Source organism: Fundulus heteroclitus, chromosome 19 (assembly GCF_011125445.2).
Source record: "Fundulus heteroclitus isolate FHET01 chromosome 19, MU-UCD_Fhet_4.1, whole genome shotgun sequence".
Taxonomy (NCBI): domain Eukaryota; kingdom Metazoa; phylum Chordata; class Actinopteri; order Cyprinodontiformes; family Fundulidae; genus Fundulus; species Fundulus heteroclitus.
Window position 1 is genome coordinate 19,444,036 of NC_046379.1, and position 17,643 is coordinate 19,461,678.

The window sequence follows — 17,643 nt, forward strand, 5'->3', positions numbered from 1 at the left end:
CACAGGTTTACTACAGGTCACAGGAAAGGAGTGTTGGATACTGCTGCTGCTTAGGGAGGAGGGATTCCTCCCTCTTCCTATACCAATGAGCCTTTATTGAGTTTTCTTAGTTTTATTTTCGCATAACATTGGTTGTGTTGATTTTTATAGCATAGAGGTGGACCCATTAAACTAAACTGAGGGATCTTGTGTCTCTTTGAAATAGTATGTGTAGTAAGAAGAGAGTAATAGTAAAGTAGAGACCGCTCTAGAACCGAGTCATTGGATCACCTGTTGGTGTTGGACTGATGCAGGAACCAGGAGAAAACAAGAAGCATGGGAAGAATAAAGGCCTCAGAGTGCCTGATATCCGATATGTGGTGCTGGGAAGAAATATGCTGAAAAATCATTTGTTGTATGGAATCATGCCCTCACTAGTTGGTTTCTCAACACATTACAGAACCTTATGGAACACATACATGGAACCGTGTTCGCTACAGAGCTGCAATATCATATAAAAGACAGATCCACCATGCTGTTAGAGGTTGGGGAACATAGTTTGTTGTTTATTAACCTGATTTTTGTTGCAGCCAATAAGGCTTCCCCATTTAGCCAGCTGACCTGACCTCACACCCCCCACAACTGCCAAAAAAGGGTTTGAAAGAGCAGCTGGTGAGCAGAGCTCCAGCTAAGAATAACCAAGGCTTTCTGGGGTGGAGGGGGGATAAAGTTATCCTGAAGTTATCTGGTCCCTTTGCGGACCAATACCAATGTGAGGCACCAATAACACTGGGTGGGATCCTCTGCCTGTCCCTCTCACCCCGTCCAGACCCGCGCTTCGCTTGGCTCCTTCCTCCCTCGCTCTGCTGGCCCCCCACTGTCCCCAGACCCCCCTCTCAGCTGCCACACTGGCAGCTCCAAATTTCCCGTTAAGCTTTTGCTAAATCCTGTAAGAATTTAACAAATTTTATTTTATTTTCCATTTTTTTTCCCAACTTCCCTCATAACACCGGAAGGCCGGAAGATGAAAGATCAACTCGTGGATATGGAATAATTTACTGAGCGGGACATGGACTTTTTTGTAAATTAACGAGTTCATCGGGGATTGGATATACTGAAGCTATCCACGATCAGTTCTACATGAGGAGGCTTGGTTCATTTCTCTGAGATTATCTCTGCATCACCATGGCCGAAGGTAGGACCGTCGTACCTGCGATCAGATTAATGATCAAACGAACCAGCTGCCAATGTGCCTCAAAGCTAAAAAAAAATCCTGAAAGATATTTGCTGTATTAATACTTAAGAAGTCATGTTTTGATGAGCAGCTTTCCCAGTGGAGTAAGTGTTGAACATGGTTGCTATAAATACTGGATATCATGTTGCAGGAGAATTAGCATTGCTCTCATGTGACGGACATGACTTCTGCTGCTGCTGCTGCTGACTTCAGATTTTAAAAACTGTGGTGGAAAAATGTTCAGCTGTTCTGATTAAAGTTGTTTGGCTTTTTCAGCCCCAGTTTGAATGATTTCCAGTTTCCAGTCAGCTGTTCATTCCTACGAGCGTTGACTGAAGCTACTTTTTTTTTTATCCTTGCAAAAGTGTCCACAGGCCTTGAACTTTTTCCACATTTTGTCTCGTTACAGACACAAACTTCAGGAGATGTTATTGGGATTCTATGTGATACGCAAACACAATGTAGTGCTTGACTGTGAAATAAGCACTAAACAGATTTAAATTGTTGGGTTTTGTTTTTACAAATAAAATTTTCATCCGCTTTGGACTGATATCCCTAATAGCATTGGTCTACCTGTGTGTAATCTAATCTTAGTACAAATCCTGCTGTCCTGTGAAGGCCTCAGTGGTTTGTTAGAGGACATTAGAGAACAAGCAGCATCATGAGGACCAGGAAACACAGCAGAGCAGAGGTCAGGCACCACCTACCAAGACATGGCAGTCCACCTAAACCAACAGGCCTGACAAGCAGAGCTTTAATCACAGAAGCAACTATAAGGTCCTTGGCACAAATCCACAGCTCAGATGAGAGAGCCTGTCAACATGACAAATTCACTTATGGAAGAGAGGCAAATAGAAAGTCAGGTTTGAAATAAAGCTAAGTCCCGTTTGCAGTTTGCCACGAGCCATGTAGGAGACACTGAAAACATGTGGAGGAATGTGATTTCTGGATTTCTAAACTGGGAGAATTGATCATGAACAAAGTCAGCTTTTGCAAATATTGATGCAAATGATTATAACAGCAAATACTCTTGTTGAAAGTTACAACATTAAATTTGGATTATAGTTCAGTTATTTTACTCTATTTTTAATTTATTCATGTTTTTGTTGTCATCACTGTCATATTTTAACAAAGAGTTTCATGAATAGGATTCAGTGTGTTTCTTTCCACTGGTCAGAGTTCACAGACAGGCGAATGAGCATTTTATAGAAATGTTGTGATGTATGGCATCAGTCACTGGAGATCACGCCATACAGCCCAGATTAGGCTGTTGTCTTAATAATGCAAGTAGTTAATTTGAAAAGGGCTGTTGAAAACCTTCATGCATTGTCTACTATTATTTCAGAGCCACTGACAAATATTGACTCAAGTCAGACTAAATTAGCTGTTAATGCTGTGGGCATCATAAAAAAAAGTATTTTATTCTAACTTAGTCATATTAGAGTAATGCATTCTGAGACGAAATCCAATACTGAATGACCTTTAATGTTTGTGGGCAGAGAGGTTTTAAAATAAGATCAATAACACTAACCTGACAACAGCCAGCTGTATGTATCGCTCCGCCTAGCTCCACTCACATACATCTGGGACACCGCCATAGGCATTGCCTTTACTGAAGGCTGGGCCTTATCAAAACTCCTTGCATATGATTGGATAAGCCACTTGTCTGTCATCTTTATCAACGTGCTATTTCAACCAGTCACACCGAAGCTAACCCGTGACGGTGATGAGACCGACGCCGGAAAAAAAACCCTTTTTTTTTTTTATGTGTTTGCGGCTCTAGTGCAGGGTTTCACCCAGCGCTATCTTGGCGAGGCGGCCGCGGAAAACGTGTCGTCCACCCCCCCCCCCCCCCCCCTCCGCTCCGCGAGCCGGTCCGCGGAAAACGTGTCGTCCACCCCCCCTACCCCCCCCCCCCCCCCCGCTCCGCGGAGAAAAAGTCATCCACCCCCCCCGCTCCGCCTCGCAAAAGCAAATTCCTGCGGGAAACACTGTAGTGGCACACCTTTTATTGACAGTGAGCTGACAGGAAGAGGGGGGAAGACAGGCGGCAAAGCGCCGCGGGTCGGAGTCGATCCCGGGCCGACCGCGTTGAGGACTAAAGGTCTCCTTATATGGTTTGCGCTAACCGCTAACCGCTCCGGGGCGCGTCCGCGTCCGCGCCCCGGAAAACAAAACTTGCCAAATCCGGTCGGGAGAAGGGCGAAAACATGGTTTCCACCAACAAAAGCCTTCAGAGCCGTTCTCTGATGTTCTTTTAATGAAACAATATCAGATAGATTGGACAACACGGAGGAAATAGCAGCATCAATGCTAACGCTTGCTTCCTCGATGCGAGCCGCCATTGTTGTTGGAATCTCACGGTGGCGTCTCCACTACGTCACATCCATGAAACACCCGCCCTGCGTCCTGATTGGCCAGACCAAAAATTTGGTTGGGGAAATCATTTTCAATGAGCCGTGTCCCAGATGTATGTGAGTGGAGCTAGGCGGAGCGATACATACAGCTGGCTGTTGTCAGGTTACAATAACACATCTTGTGGCTAAAACTGGAAGGTTTCAGTGCCCCCTGGTGGACAAACTGTGCAACCGAGACTCATCACATTGTCATTTTCTTTTTTATAATGCAACAGCTTGCTACCTGTGCAGGTCAACTCTCTAAGCATCTTGCTTGTCTGACACACAGGAGCCAAAGCCCCCTCGGTGGGTGCAGCGGGGGGCTCCGGCAGACCTGCACAGACGAGCTCTCTCAAATCCAAAGGGCTGGAGCTCGTCCGAAAGGTGAAAGTGTCTGTGGAGCTGCTGATCGCCCTGGCTGCTCTGCTGTCCTGGATGGTTGTGGGCGTGGTGATGTTTGACTTTGTGGAATACAAAACAGTACCTGGTGAGTCTCCAACACTTTGGAGTGTGAGCTGGCTGGAGATTTTATAGATTTCTGAATGTCCCCTCACCCCCCTATTCTTCCCCAGATGTTCACCAAATCATTGCAGACCCAGTTCAAGCTGTGAACGACGCTGTAGAGGAGGTGTCCAGCCTGCTCAGTAAGTTTCAAGGTAAACGTGGGAGACTTGTGACGTGACTAAGCCGGAACATGTCAGCCAGCGCAGGAACTGAAACGGCTTGGTTCTCTTTTGCAGAATGTGCTCCCGATTTAAGCAACCCCTCATCTGCTGCATCTTACGCTGCTGAAGAGGTTATAGAAGCAAAAGATGGATTTGTTCAATATTTTTCTGATGAAGAAGGTATGCCAGTGTACCTCTCTAGCCAGCAGATTCAAATGCAAAGAAAGGGGTGATACTAATACAATGTGTCTGTATCTAAACCCCAGGAACCTTCTACGCCAGCTACGTCGACCCTGTGGTCATTGGAAGAAGAGCTTTCCACTCCACCAATGACTTCATGTGTGGAGTGGTTGGCTCCATCAGGGACATGCTGTGCGCTATCGTGGATACTGTCCTGGATGCAGTTCTGGATATAAGACAAGGTGCTTATTCGATTTTAATTCTTACAGCTAATTTTAATTATAATTAAGCACAGCTTAATGACTCTTGATGAATTTCTTTTACAACTGCCAGCGTGAACTAATTATCCGAATGTTCCTCTCAAACACGCTTCTCAGGAAGAATTGATCTGAGCTATATGGACCCTGTGATAATAGGCAGAGGGTTGTTCAGAGTGACGACTAACTTCATGTCTGAAGTGGTGGGCTTCATCCAGAAGGGGCTCGGCCTCCTGGTGGACTCTATTTGTGATGTGGTGAAAGGTATCCACCCACACGTTCATACCATCTAAGAACAACTTGAGCCATGTTAGATAAATTAAGGCACCCCATGACAACCTTGTTACTTATTTTAAAATATGACTTAAAAATGACATACCTGGCTACGAAGAAATTATAACACCCCCATATTTAATTCCAGTTGGCTAAAATTAGACATAGGCATACCCCATTTGGTGTCCTCCTGATTGCTGACGTGAGAGAGAACACTGTTGTGAGCTCAAAAGAGTTGTTTGAGGCCTTAGGAAAGAAGATTGTTGAAACTTGTGAGTCCGGTAGGGGTTTTTAAGAACAACAGATACGTTCACCCTGAAAGCAGACCGCTAGAAGATCAAAGAAGCTTTCAAAAAAACGCCAAATTGTCATAATATGACCCAGAGTAGAGTCTGGCCACTGTTGATTTCAAAGTGCATGCCTCTTTGATCGGGAAGAGATAGCAAAGGTTTAGCTTTCATGTAAGGTATGTAACTCTTTCTCTGTATGGAAAACATCTTTGGACACCAAAAAAGGGTACATGTATTTGGACACTAACCAAATTCAGCTCACCATCATGAAATCCAACGTTAATAAAGGAATTTAATGTAAGACAGCCTGTAAATAAAGTCAAGCTGGTGCAGAACTGAACCCTGCAACATGCCAATGACCCAAAATCTACCAGTAAATCTATTGCAGACAGTTTGAAAAGTAAGAAATGGAAAGTGAGGAGTAAACCAAACCTGCATTCAGACCGATGTCAGAGACGGGCAGATAGTTACAGTAAGTGTCACAGTAAGGTTATTTTAACTAATGGGGGTTAGTCTACCAATCAGGACGTTCTGGTTAATGTCTTTTGTTCCATCTATGAAACAAGGACATTTTTGTCAAAGAACTGAGCATTTTATGGGGCATCCTAATTTCTCATATGACTTTATCTCACACAGCTTCCACTACATTGTGTATCAGGATTTCTTATATCCTGCTTGTGTTTTTCAGGAACCACTGACATTAGCTTCATTGATCCAGTGGTACTCGGCAGGACATTTTTCAACGCTATAAATAACGCTGTCGGTGGAATAACAGGGTACATCCAGGACATATTCTGCGGCATCTTAGACACCGTACTGGGTGCATCTAAAGGTACTACATCTCAATTTGCCTTTTGAGTCCTGGTCAAGATCCAGGCCCAAATAAGCTCAAACGTAAAAGATCTGGGAAAAAAATGATTCATTTCATTCCAGTTTAATTATATAGCGCCAAATCACAACAAATGTAATCTTAAGGCTCTTTACATGACAAACAGGTCCAATACGTAACACCAAATAATCAAATCATCCACTGCAATTCAATAACATACACTGAAGCTAAATCAGAGATATGTCATAATGCTGTCAAGTCAGTTAGTTTACAATGGCAAAGTTACTGTCTTTGTAGTAACCTCTTCTCCTGGTCAAGCATGTGACGACAGTGGAGAGAAAAGACTTCCTTTTAACGGGAAGAACCCTCCAGCAGAACCGAGCTCAGTATGAGAGACACTCTTCCAACTGACAGAGGGTTCCAGAATACAGAAAACACAGAAACACTGGTCTAGGAGTGCTGTCTCAGTTAAAAAAATACTGAGCTTCAAGTCAATGGAAGCAGTTGCTCAATTAGTGGCTTGTTCTGGGAGAGAAACAGCTAAACAGATATGACTGACCCACTGACATTTTAAATTTTTAGTAAATCAGTAGGATCTCTAAAATCCAAAGAACAGAACAGAGATTTTTAAATTTAATCTACTACTAAATCTACTACAATTTATGCTTTTCAAGACGACACAGGCTTGCTGATTTTAAGAAACACAATCATAAAAGTCCAACATAACAAATTAGCCCATGATGTAATTGTTTTTGATTTTGTAAATTGAACTGAACTGTTTTAAAACATAATTATTAATTAGCCAACATTTACCTATTTTCTGACAGTAGTGTCTTAATGCCCTCCAGCATAATTCCTTGTTTAGGGTCTAACTCACCTGAAGCTTGTCCTGACTTTACTTTGTTCTTCTCAGGAACAACAGACATGAGTTATGCCGACCCGGTGGTCCTTGGCAGGAAATTCTTCAATATCACAAATGATGCTGTGAGTGGAACAGTGGGCTACGTTCAGGACATACTTTGTGCTATTTTAGATACCTTATTGGATATCTCCAAAGGTACGGCCCCCATATTTTCTTATTTGTTTGGTTTGTTTGTTTGTTTGTTTGTTTGTTTTTTGCTACCAATTTTAACCGTACAAATATACATATCTTTGTATTTTTCTAAAAAGAGATAGAATTTATCTCTTATATACTTTATTTATATAACTAACATGAATTTTGTTTACTGTTTTCTCTTAAAAAGCAACTACAGGATTATCTTGCATTTTAAGAGTAGGATTTAACTCTTAAATTAGCCTAAATCAAGGAAATGTTTTGAATTAAATTTTAATGCTGTTCACACTGTTTTAGCTTGGCATTTCTGCAAACACTGGTAAAAGCTGACCTAGTTTAGATTAAAACCTAACTGAAAGCAAGCGTTCTTTAATTAAAACTGACTCGGCTGTTTGCTAAAATTATGTGTTTATTCTACCAGCTAATTTAAAAATAATTCTCTATTGCTATTTTGCGTTAGCATTCACATGTTGTGTTTGTATATTTTTGAATGGTAATTTTAATATTCACCTGTTGTCCTTCCCCTATGGTGCTGCTCACAGGAACCATTGACATCAGCTTTGTTGACCCCGTGGTCATTGGCAGAAATGTTTTTCACGTTCTTGACGAATTCGTTACTGAAATCACAGGATACATCCAGAACGTGCTTTGTGCAATCTTGGACGTGGTACTGGACACATTAAAAGGTACATTGTCAATCAGACTTAATCAGCTAAATATCACAGTCCATTACAAGACCGTCAAGGCGGAGTATAATTGTTTTTCTGTTATTTTCTGCTGATCAGACATCCAGGAGGCTGTGGGATTCAGCCCCTTATCAGCTCTGAAGACAATGGCAGAAATCATCAAAGAACCTATAAACATAATTATAGGCTACCTCTCCACAACACTGATTGGTGAACAAGGTGTGTCATTTCATATACTTTAACATGATGTGTTGACGTGCATTTTGTAACAAAGAAAAAAAAAACTTCTGGTTCTGGTTTTCAGCGGTCATGCCGGAGGTTTCTGTCGACCCGATGAAGGTTGTTGAAGAAGCGGTGTTGGAGTTTACCGACAAGAAGGATTTGTTCTTGGGTTACATGTCAAGTGTGCTTGGTGGCGATCAAGGTGGGACTGTGAGCAATAACTGTTAATCACAAAATGTCACAATACAGTACTATGACATCTTACGCATACCGATTTATCTGCTTTTAGACGAGCCTGTCCCTCCTCCGGCTGTAAATGTTGTCACTGAAAAAGGTTTGACTTTGTGATTATTACTTTAATGCCTATAGAGACACCTAATTGGAAAATAATTTTTACACATTTTGAAATACGACATGGCATGATTGCACGTTTACGGCCTAGGCCAAAGACTTGAGATACTTTTCTACCAAAGAACATGCTTTGAAAGAAAAACAAAAACCTTTTTTGTTTAGATGAAGCTGCTGTTTCGCCACCTGACATCATTCTGGTGAGAAAGAAAGGTAAGAGGTACAACACTTTTGTGTATGTTGTTGCAAAAAGACAGAAAATGTATCTCATTTAAAAACAGCTACATATTTTCACTGTAGGGGAATTCCTACCTCCGCTTGAAAAAGGTAAGAAAATGTCTGCGTGCTGTGAACAAATAATTTGTGTTTTTCAGCAGGAGATGGTATGTTCCAAGCAACAACAAAAAAAAAGTGAATAAATTGACAAGGACTTTTCTTGCATGTCCAAATTAATCTGCATTTTTTTCACCACATTAATCTGGTTTATGACTTGGTCTTCAATGAATGCCTTGATATTTATTGTGATACATATGCCAACCATAAAGCATTATAAACTGTTTGCTGAACTGTGTTTTGTACCTGTTGTGGCATGACTGAATATGTGTCATTTTGTTTGTCATAATAAATGTGTTAAACAACCCTGTTGTTACAGTTTTACTGACTCTTTTTCTCTGTTATCACATCCTATTGTAACCTTTCTGCATTCATTAAATTTTTTTTTTTTTTTTTTTGATGGTTAGGATTTTGAGGCATCATGTGTTCATCCTTAAAAAGGTTTCCTGTATATGAATGAACCCAGAAATTATTAATGTTGCATTGTTTCTTACATTTTCTGTGTGACTGATTGTAAACTGTATCTCATCAATATACAGAGATGTTGTGTCCAATACGACTGGAAATATTTGAACACTTGAACTATTTTCTACTACTATATCTTTTGGTCGCAATTAAATGCTTCAGAGCATGGAACAAAACCTAACATGCAGACAGAGATAGCCTAGGTCAAGAGTCAGCAACCTTTACAACCCGCAGAGCCATTTTTGCCCTCGGTCCAGCTACATAAATTTTGTTTAGACCACAAAAGTTACACATCTTTTTGAAACAAGAGCTTGTTTTTATAGCATACTATAGGAAGTTTGTTTAAATTTGGTTAAAAAATAAAAAAATTTAATTAAAGATCAACCATTTTTATTATTTAACCAACATAAAAATGTTGAGGTTTAATGCATTTTCTTCAGTTGGATAGTAAATGGCATCAAAACGATGAAAAAGCAAGTCGTTTGCAACCTATTGACAAAAAGATACTTCATTCAGCTATAGTAAAATATGGTAAAATATTCTATACACCATTAGTTTCTTTCTTTCTGGAAATGTTATGTATGTATTCCAGAACTAAATGCATCCTAAAGCTAGCAGTTTTAAATTACCTTTACATTTAGAAACATTGACCAATTTTTTTTCCCCCACATTTTTGGTCTAAGTTTTTAAGAGCTAAAACTGAAGGTGTAAAGAGCCACATGCGGCTCTGGAGCCGCAGGTTGCAGACCCCTGGCCTAATTCAATACCAAATGCAGCTTTAAAATGAAGATTTCATGTATCAAGGGAAAAAAAAGCTATTCAAAACAACTTTGCTTTATGCTACATAATAGTGATCAACACCTAAACCTAATATCTGCTTTGTACCAACACAACTTTTATGTCATTGTAGAGAAATTTTGGCCCACTCTTCTTGAAGTGCTTTCAGTTTGGCTTGCTTAAAGAGGAGTCAACTATGAGAGACCTTTCTAAAGGAGACAGATCACACTTTTCACATTGAAATCATTTATTGTGGTGATTTATATAAAGTGAAACTGTAATGCTTTGGTCTTGCTATTGTTGCCTCACAGCTCCTCTTTTACTGCTGTTCTGAGGTTTGTCTGAGTCCAACTCGTAGTGCGGTCTCTTTAAATCTAAAGGAGGCACTTCACACCTAACCTAGCGAGACAGATTGATAATGTTTAGCATTCTACATTCTGCACATTATCAGTCTGGGCCCGCTCCTATCAAATCCGTTCGGTGAAAGGAAGGACATTCAGCAGAACTTTCCGAGCTGATTGGGCAAAGCCACACTTAGTGCCCGCCTACCAAAGGTTAGTTTTACCCAATCACGGTATTGAATGAAAATGTTAGCAGATGTGATAGCAGCAGCTACGCGGGAGCAGTCAGATCCAGTGCATCATCCAGGTCCTGAAACAGAAAGTCAGATGTGAGAGAGGCCTTTGAGTTCTATTTGGTCCTCAGCAGTTTTGGCCTTGAAGTCTTCCAAAGATGCCCCCCCCCCCCCCCCCCCCTCTCGTTTCTTTCTTATTGTAGCATCATGAACTCTGACCTTAACCAAGGCAAGTAGGATCTGCAGTGCTTTATATTTGTTATTTTGTGACCTCCTGGAGGAGTTTTGATGACTGATTTTGAGAGGTCAGCTAGGGTTCACACTGATTTCTTCATTTGGCTCTCACTGTGGCTGGGTCAGAAAATGGCTTTGTGACCATTTCCTCACTGATCGATCTCTGTGACATTCACACCTGCTCTTGAATTCTTTAGATTGGGGCATAATGTGTTGCTTTTTGAGACTTTATAGCCTACTTAATGTTGTCAGGCAGGTTCTGTGTAGTTGCCTTCTGACAAAAAAAGAGTGGCTTGTGAAATTGAGGCCATCTTTCCCAAAAATTGTGGTTGATCATTTAATTCAGATTATAACAGGAGCGATGAACTCTTTATCAAATAAGGCCAGCTTGATTTGGAAGCTCTTTTTCCTCTGATAAATAAAATCACAATTTGAAAAATGCCATTTGTATTTACATAAGGTATCTCTGTCTGATATGAAAGGTATTCTCAAATTTGCAATTAGCAGAACAAAAAATTCACTGATTCAGATTCGGTCAAAAGGTTCTCCTCGTACAGGGAGTATAACGGTTGAACGTTGTTTCCCAACTGAAGATTAGCTTAAATAAATAGTGCCAGTGTCCAAATTTTTTAAACTGTAATTGGACTCATACCATTTTAATTGTATTAACTGTATTTTTTGTGTTTAAATGTTTGATTTGACCTGTGCATGGAATCAAAAAAGTTTCTAATATTATCTTGACTATTTGTGCAATTCCCACATGCTGAATATGATCTGCACCCAAAAACCCCGTTATAAGCTGCATTTTCATGTAAATTAGCAAAGATGTGGACATGGGTTTGGTGGTGATGACAAACATTCCTGATACAGTTGCAGACATGATGCATGCCGTCGAAGACGAATTCGTCTCTGCTGCAGAGGAGGCTGAGGCTGAAGAAGCTACTGGAGCTGCCGGGAAAGCAGGAGTGACCAAAGCAAAGAAAGCAGAGGGTATTCAGATTTTTGTTTGTTTTATTCAGTCACATTGAGCAAACTGAGAATTAGCCACTAAAGTTAATACTATCACATTATTAGTGAAACATGTTGAAGAAATGCAACACGAGCCTTCACTAAGGGAGGAAATCCCAGATGTTGAGTTTGAGGAGGAAGGAACTGCAAAGGAAGAAGAGATGGTAGATGAGATTACATCACAGGAAGATGCAGAACAACTGGTGCACGAGGAAGACCAAGAGGAGGAAGATGAGAAACTAAAAACAGGACCAGATCAAAAAGAGGGAGAAGTAAAAACAGAGGATCTCTTGGTAGAAGAAGTAGATGAAGAGACACCAGCAAGAGACGGAGAGTTGGAAGACCAACAGGAGGAGCAGGAGAAATTAAAAATGGGACAAGAACCACAGGAGAATGAACGTGAAATAGAGGATATATTGGTAACAGAAGGTGATGAAAGGACACCAACAACAGAGGGAGATCTAGAAGATCATGATGTGGAAGAGGAAATGCTCAAAACTGACTCTATGGTAGAAGATAAAGCAGAGGAAGAAGACAAGGAACCTGAATTTAAGGAGGCTTTGGTAGAGGGTGAGGAGACCGAAGAGAAGGAAGAAATTGAGGAAACAAAAACTGAAGGCATGTTACGAGATCAGGAGGAAGAGGAGAGATCCACAGCTGATGAGGAATTAATTAACAGTGAGGGGGAAGATGTCCGAACTCAGGTTGAAGCCGGTATTGAAGGTTTGGGAGAACAGCCATCAGCTCAACAACTCAAACTTCTGCTCCCCAAAACTCCCGTTAATGACAGCGCTATACCCGAGGAGGAAAACGCAGAAGCATCTCCAGCGTCCGATTACCCTTCGAAAGATCACACTGAACTAAAGCACGATCATGATGAAAATAACAACAACAGTGAGACCAAAAAGGCCAAAACAGAACTAAAGAGGAAGACTCCAGTTCTCTTTGAGAGGCTGAAGAAAGTTGACTCCAAAGTGTCACAAAAAGAAGACATCGACCAGCATAAGACAGGTATTATCACCAAAAATACTTGGTTTTCGTTTCCATAAAGGTGTTGGAACACAATCAAACATTCATTGCATTCAGTATGATAAATAATTGTGGTTTTGAACATTTTTTGCATTTTGCCAACATGTATATCAATGGCATATTAAACATTCTTCAACCAAATCATCATAAGATGACCACTAGAGGCCACTAGACCCAGTTGCTCTCAAGACCTCACACACACACACACCCACGCACGTACGCACACACACCTGTTAAAATGCTAAATGTTGGAGAAATAACAGAATAAGACCTAGATTAATTATTTGAAAACATTTTAATTCAGAAACATGGGCTTAATGGAAATTATGTTTTTCAAAAGATACCTTTATCCTTTAATGAATCTCATCAGAACTGATATTCTAAATTGTTGAATCTGACTGTATGTTTTGTTTTGACTAGGCAGGAGGAATGTAAGGCCTTTTGACTGGGCTAAAATCTTCCAAATTATATGTTATGGTTTGTAGAAACCAAACTTTTCAGCTAAAATCTCCAAAAGGTTTGTTTGACAGAAAAAATGCAGAGCACAACCAAAAAGAATACCATAGCAGCATCATGTTCTGTTATTCAAATGGAATGACAGCTTTTTAATCATCAAATGTACATCCAAATTCATATAAGATGAACTTTATGAGAGGAAAATTTAAGATGTAAAACAACCTAGCCAGAGTGTATTGCTATTTATTTTTTTAGAGGAGTCGTGTCAAACAGGCTGTGGACAAAAAATGTTCACACAATACAAGATATTTTGGAGAACTTTGGAGAAGTAAAGCAGAATGGGCAAATATGATCAAATAAAGATGCAGCATGCTGGCAGACTCCTACCACAGAAGACTGAATCATGAAGTTGAATCAAATGTGCTCCAACAAAGTATTAGTGTAAGGATGTGGAACGTGAGATTATTGCTCCTCTTTAATTCGATGTTATTTTTTTGACGAACAGCTTTATATGTTTTATATTCAATTATACATTATAAGTGGAAAATGTTTTTTTTTAGGCCTTCATTTTTTTACATCACAAAAACTTGTCATTTTAACAACTCATTGTACACTTTCAAGAGCAACTGTAATGGTTGCTTCTGGTCTCCTCATAGGTATTCCACTTTATAGTTTAACAATGCATTTGTAATTTTGAAATAACTTAGCTGTTAATACTTAAAAAGACGACCAAACCTTTGATATTAGGTATTTTTCAAATGGTACTGAGAAAAACAATGATAGGATTTATTTTTATTTATTTTTTGTAAAAATGCAGACCATTATATATGGGGTCTCATATTGGCTGGTTATGTCTGCTTGTATTATTCTACTGTGTATAGGGTTTCTTCTAAAACTGAAACTTTTCACTCAAGTGTTATACTACACTCCTGTGTGAGACACAATCTGTCTCTGAATGAAGAATCAGAGAGGCATTCTCCTGGAGTAGTTAAGCCCATAGCAACTGAGAAAGGGGACCTTTTACTGAAGCGGTATATTTTCATAGCGGAAACCTTTGTCAGGAACTTAAGTCATTATCTTGGGCCATTCTTTTACACCCACCGTTTCTACTGCAGGAATCAGGACCAGAAAAAGGCCCCAAGGTCCCTGTACCTTTAAATTATACAACTGGGGTAATAAGTTGTTGTTTCTTTTTTTGTTTGTTTGTTGTTGTTTTTGTTTTGTTTTGTTTTTTTTTTGGGGGGGGGGGGGGGTACAAACGCAACAACTAATCCGAGTCACTTTTGATTAACAACATAGATTTTTACAGGAGTCACACTAGAATGCACAAATGCAGCTAAATTTAGTTAAAGTATTTAGCAGTCTGTGGACACAAGAGAATACAAATTAAAATAAAAACAAACACGATGCAAGGAATTGTTAATCATTACCCGATTTTGAGCTCGAAAGGAACAAACTGCTAATGCTTGGGTGTGTGTAAATGTTTCTTTAGGATAGTACAGGCTTTAATTATCATAATCCTGTCAACTTTATTAACTTCTTCTGGCTTTTAAGTGGATTTATTTCTGTTTTAAAAGGTACCTGATGTGGAGTAATCACATTATGATTGTAGAACTTGCTGATCATGGCTTCGTCTTATCACTACTGAGCTGATGGCTCACTAGAAGTTGGCAGAGATGGCGAGATCCCTTGATTGTTTGTTACAGAAACACCTTTCTATTAAGTTTGGAGCTGCCGAGCCCACAGCTGAACCAAAATAAACATGACAACGAAGGAGGACCCGCGCTATCACATCTGCTTTGTCAGAATCCACAATTTCTTCTTTGAAAGAAGAACACCAAGAAGTGCCTTGACCAGCGTAAACCTAGTACTCGTCTACCAAAGGTTTGCGGGTACTAGGTGTCGCTTTATCCAGTCATCCAGAGTTGACAGGAGCAGTCCAAGATTTATAATGTGCAGAACCGAGAGTGCTATACATTAGAAATCGGACTTGCCAGGTTATTTCATTTCAAATTACAGAGAAATCTGATCATTAATTTTGCCTTTATTCCTCAAATCAATACAGCCACTGGTAGGAGCGCGTAGCCATTAGCATAGACAGTTGCTTGATTGGGTAAAAAGTTTAGAAAAAAGGTATTTTCGATCTAAGCAAAATGTAACAAGACCTTGTGGTGTGATTGTATATTTGTAATGCCATAATGCTTTGTGTTGATTTGTCTGAGAATTTATTTAATGTGTCATTAGAATTTCTGGGAAATGTCTTCTTTCTTAAACACCGTTGAAATACTTGCAATAAAAGATGATTTCTTTCAGTTTGGTCAGACCACACAAGATATAAACTGAAGAATCAGGAAATAAAATGGATGAATGTCCTCATACTATACCACTAAATGTGTATTACTGTGGTGTATTGCTGGTGATACTGATCAACATTAAATAAGAGATTTTTTTAAATAAAAAATTATTTTAATGAATTTTCACCAAGTATTTACATACACTATAAAATGACACATAACCATTTTAACCTGAAATTAAATATTCAGCATTGAGATTACTATACAAAAATGGGATGTGATGGCATAAGCTAAGGTTAGTTAACAACATTTGAGTTGAATGGAAGCACTGCAGATGTACTTTAAGGCACACAGCAAACATACTGCTTGATTGTGTGACATTAAATAGATAAATGGAATAAACACCATGGGAATGTCCATTCATTATGCAGTTCAGGAAGACTAGTCTTGCTCCATAAATGTGTTTTGGTGTAGATAAGTCACCCATTTTAAAAGATGATTCATAAAACAAATAATAAGGAAATGTCAGTAAAAAATTTTTTAAAAGGTTACACTCTAAAAAGAGAATGCAGCTCCAACTTGAATGAATTACTTCAGTTGGTAAAACAAGCAATTGAATTAGGTTTTCCCAACTTTAATTACAATGGTTTAACTTGACAACTTATAAACTAAATAAATTAAGTTGGATCCGGTTAATGCAAAGACTTGCTACCAATTGAAGCAATTCACTTAAGTTGGAGCCACATTCTCTTTTCTGAGTGTATAGGTCTTTTATGCAGTGTATACAAATAGCAGGTATAAACAGTAGATGTTTGTTCTTTATTTTTATTTTATTTTCAATTTGACAATTCTAAGAAAAATGTAGAATCTTAAGTTCTGAAAGCTCAACATGAATAAAAACTTTCTGTTCGTTTTAGAAGACACGTCTGCAAAGAAGCCCCCAAAAGATAAGAAGAAGGAAAAAGAATCTCCTACTACTGAAGTGAAAAGGGATTTCAAAGACAAGAAGGAAGAAAGGGAAACTACAAAACAAAAAACAAAGGTAGAAAGACTTATTAAAGGAGAAAAAGAAGAAAAGATAAGGAAACATCCAAAAGAAGGAATAAAAGAAAAGAAACCAACTAAGGAAGAGGAGCTTCCCAAAGAAGAAATAAAGGTTGTGGAGCCTGCCAAAGAAAAAATAAAGCTCAAGAAGATTCCTAAAGAAAAAACAAAGGTCGAGAAGACTACCAAAGAAGAAATAAAGCTTGAGGAGCCTGCCAAAGAAGAAATAAAGGTCGAGGAGCCTGCCAAAGAAGAAATAAAGCTTGAGGAGCCTGCTAAAGAAGAAATAAAGGTCGAGGAGCCTGCCAAAGAAGAAATAAAGATCGAGGAGCCTGCCAAAGAAGAAATAAAGCTTGAGGAGCCTGCTAAAGAAGAAATAAAGGTCAAGAAGATTCCCAAAGAAAAAATAAAGGTCGAGAAGACTACCAAAGAAGAAATAAAAATTGAGGAGCCTGCCAAAGAAGAAATAAAGATCGAGGAGCCTGCCAAAGAAGAAATAAAGCTTGAGGAGCCTGCTAAAGAAGAAATAAAGGTCAAGAAGATTCCCAAAGAAAAAATAAAGGTCGAGAAGACTACCAAAGAAGAAATAAAGGTCAAGAAGATTCCCAAAGAAAAAATAAAGGTCGAGAAGACTACCAAAGAAGAAATAAAAATTGAGGAGCCTGCCAAACAAGAAATAAAGGTCCAGAAGACTACCAAAGAAGAAATAAAGCTTGAGGAGCCTGCCAAAGAAGAAATGAAGGTTGTGGAGCGTGCCAAAGAAGAAATAAAGGTCAAGAAGATTCCCAAAGAAAAAATAAAGGTCGAGAAGACTACCAAAGAAGAAATAAAGGTCAAGAAGATTCCCAAAGAAAAAATAAAGGTCGAGAAGACTACCAAAGAAGAAATAAAGATTGAGGAGCCTGCCAAAGAAGAAATAAAGGTCCAGAAGACTACCAAAGAAGAAATAAAGCTTGAGGAGCCTGCCAAAGAAGAAATAAAGCTTGACGAGCCTGCCAAAGAAGAAATAAAGGTCA

General features: G+C 39.3%; 2 protein-coding genes across 2 annotated transcripts; both read left to right on the forward strand.

The window, feature by feature from the left end:
- Window positions 1-736: 736 nt before the first annotated feature.
- On the forward strand, window positions 737-12,393 carry LOC105939031. The gene is made up of 15 exons (XM_036150859.1): window positions 737-1,174; window positions 3,899-4,096; window positions 4,182-4,265; window positions 4,350-4,454; window positions 4,541-4,696; window positions 4,832-4,975; window positions 5,963-6,106; window positions 7,017-7,160; window positions 7,700-7,843; window positions 7,943-8,062; window positions 8,148-8,267; window positions 8,355-8,399; window positions 8,579-8,626; window positions 8,714-8,740; window positions 11,667-12,393. The coding sequence occupies exons 1-15, from the start codon at window positions 1,165-1,167 to the stop codon at window positions 11,822-11,824; spliced, it is 1,647 nt and encodes a 548-aa protein (XP_036006752.1). The 5' UTR covers window positions 737-1,164; the 3' UTR covers window positions 11,825-12,393.
- Window positions 11,866-17,277, forward strand: LOC118567009 (probable serine/threonine-protein kinase kinX). Its single transcript, XM_036150956.1, has 3 exons — window positions 11,866-12,815; window positions 16,501-17,189; window positions 17,272-17,277. Exons 1-3 carry the CDS (start codon window positions 11,888-11,890, stop codon window positions 17,275-17,277), a joined length of 1,623 nt encoding a protein of 540 aa, XP_036006849.1. The 5' UTR covers window positions 11,866-11,887.
- Window positions 17,278-17,643: the final 366 nt, after the last annotated feature.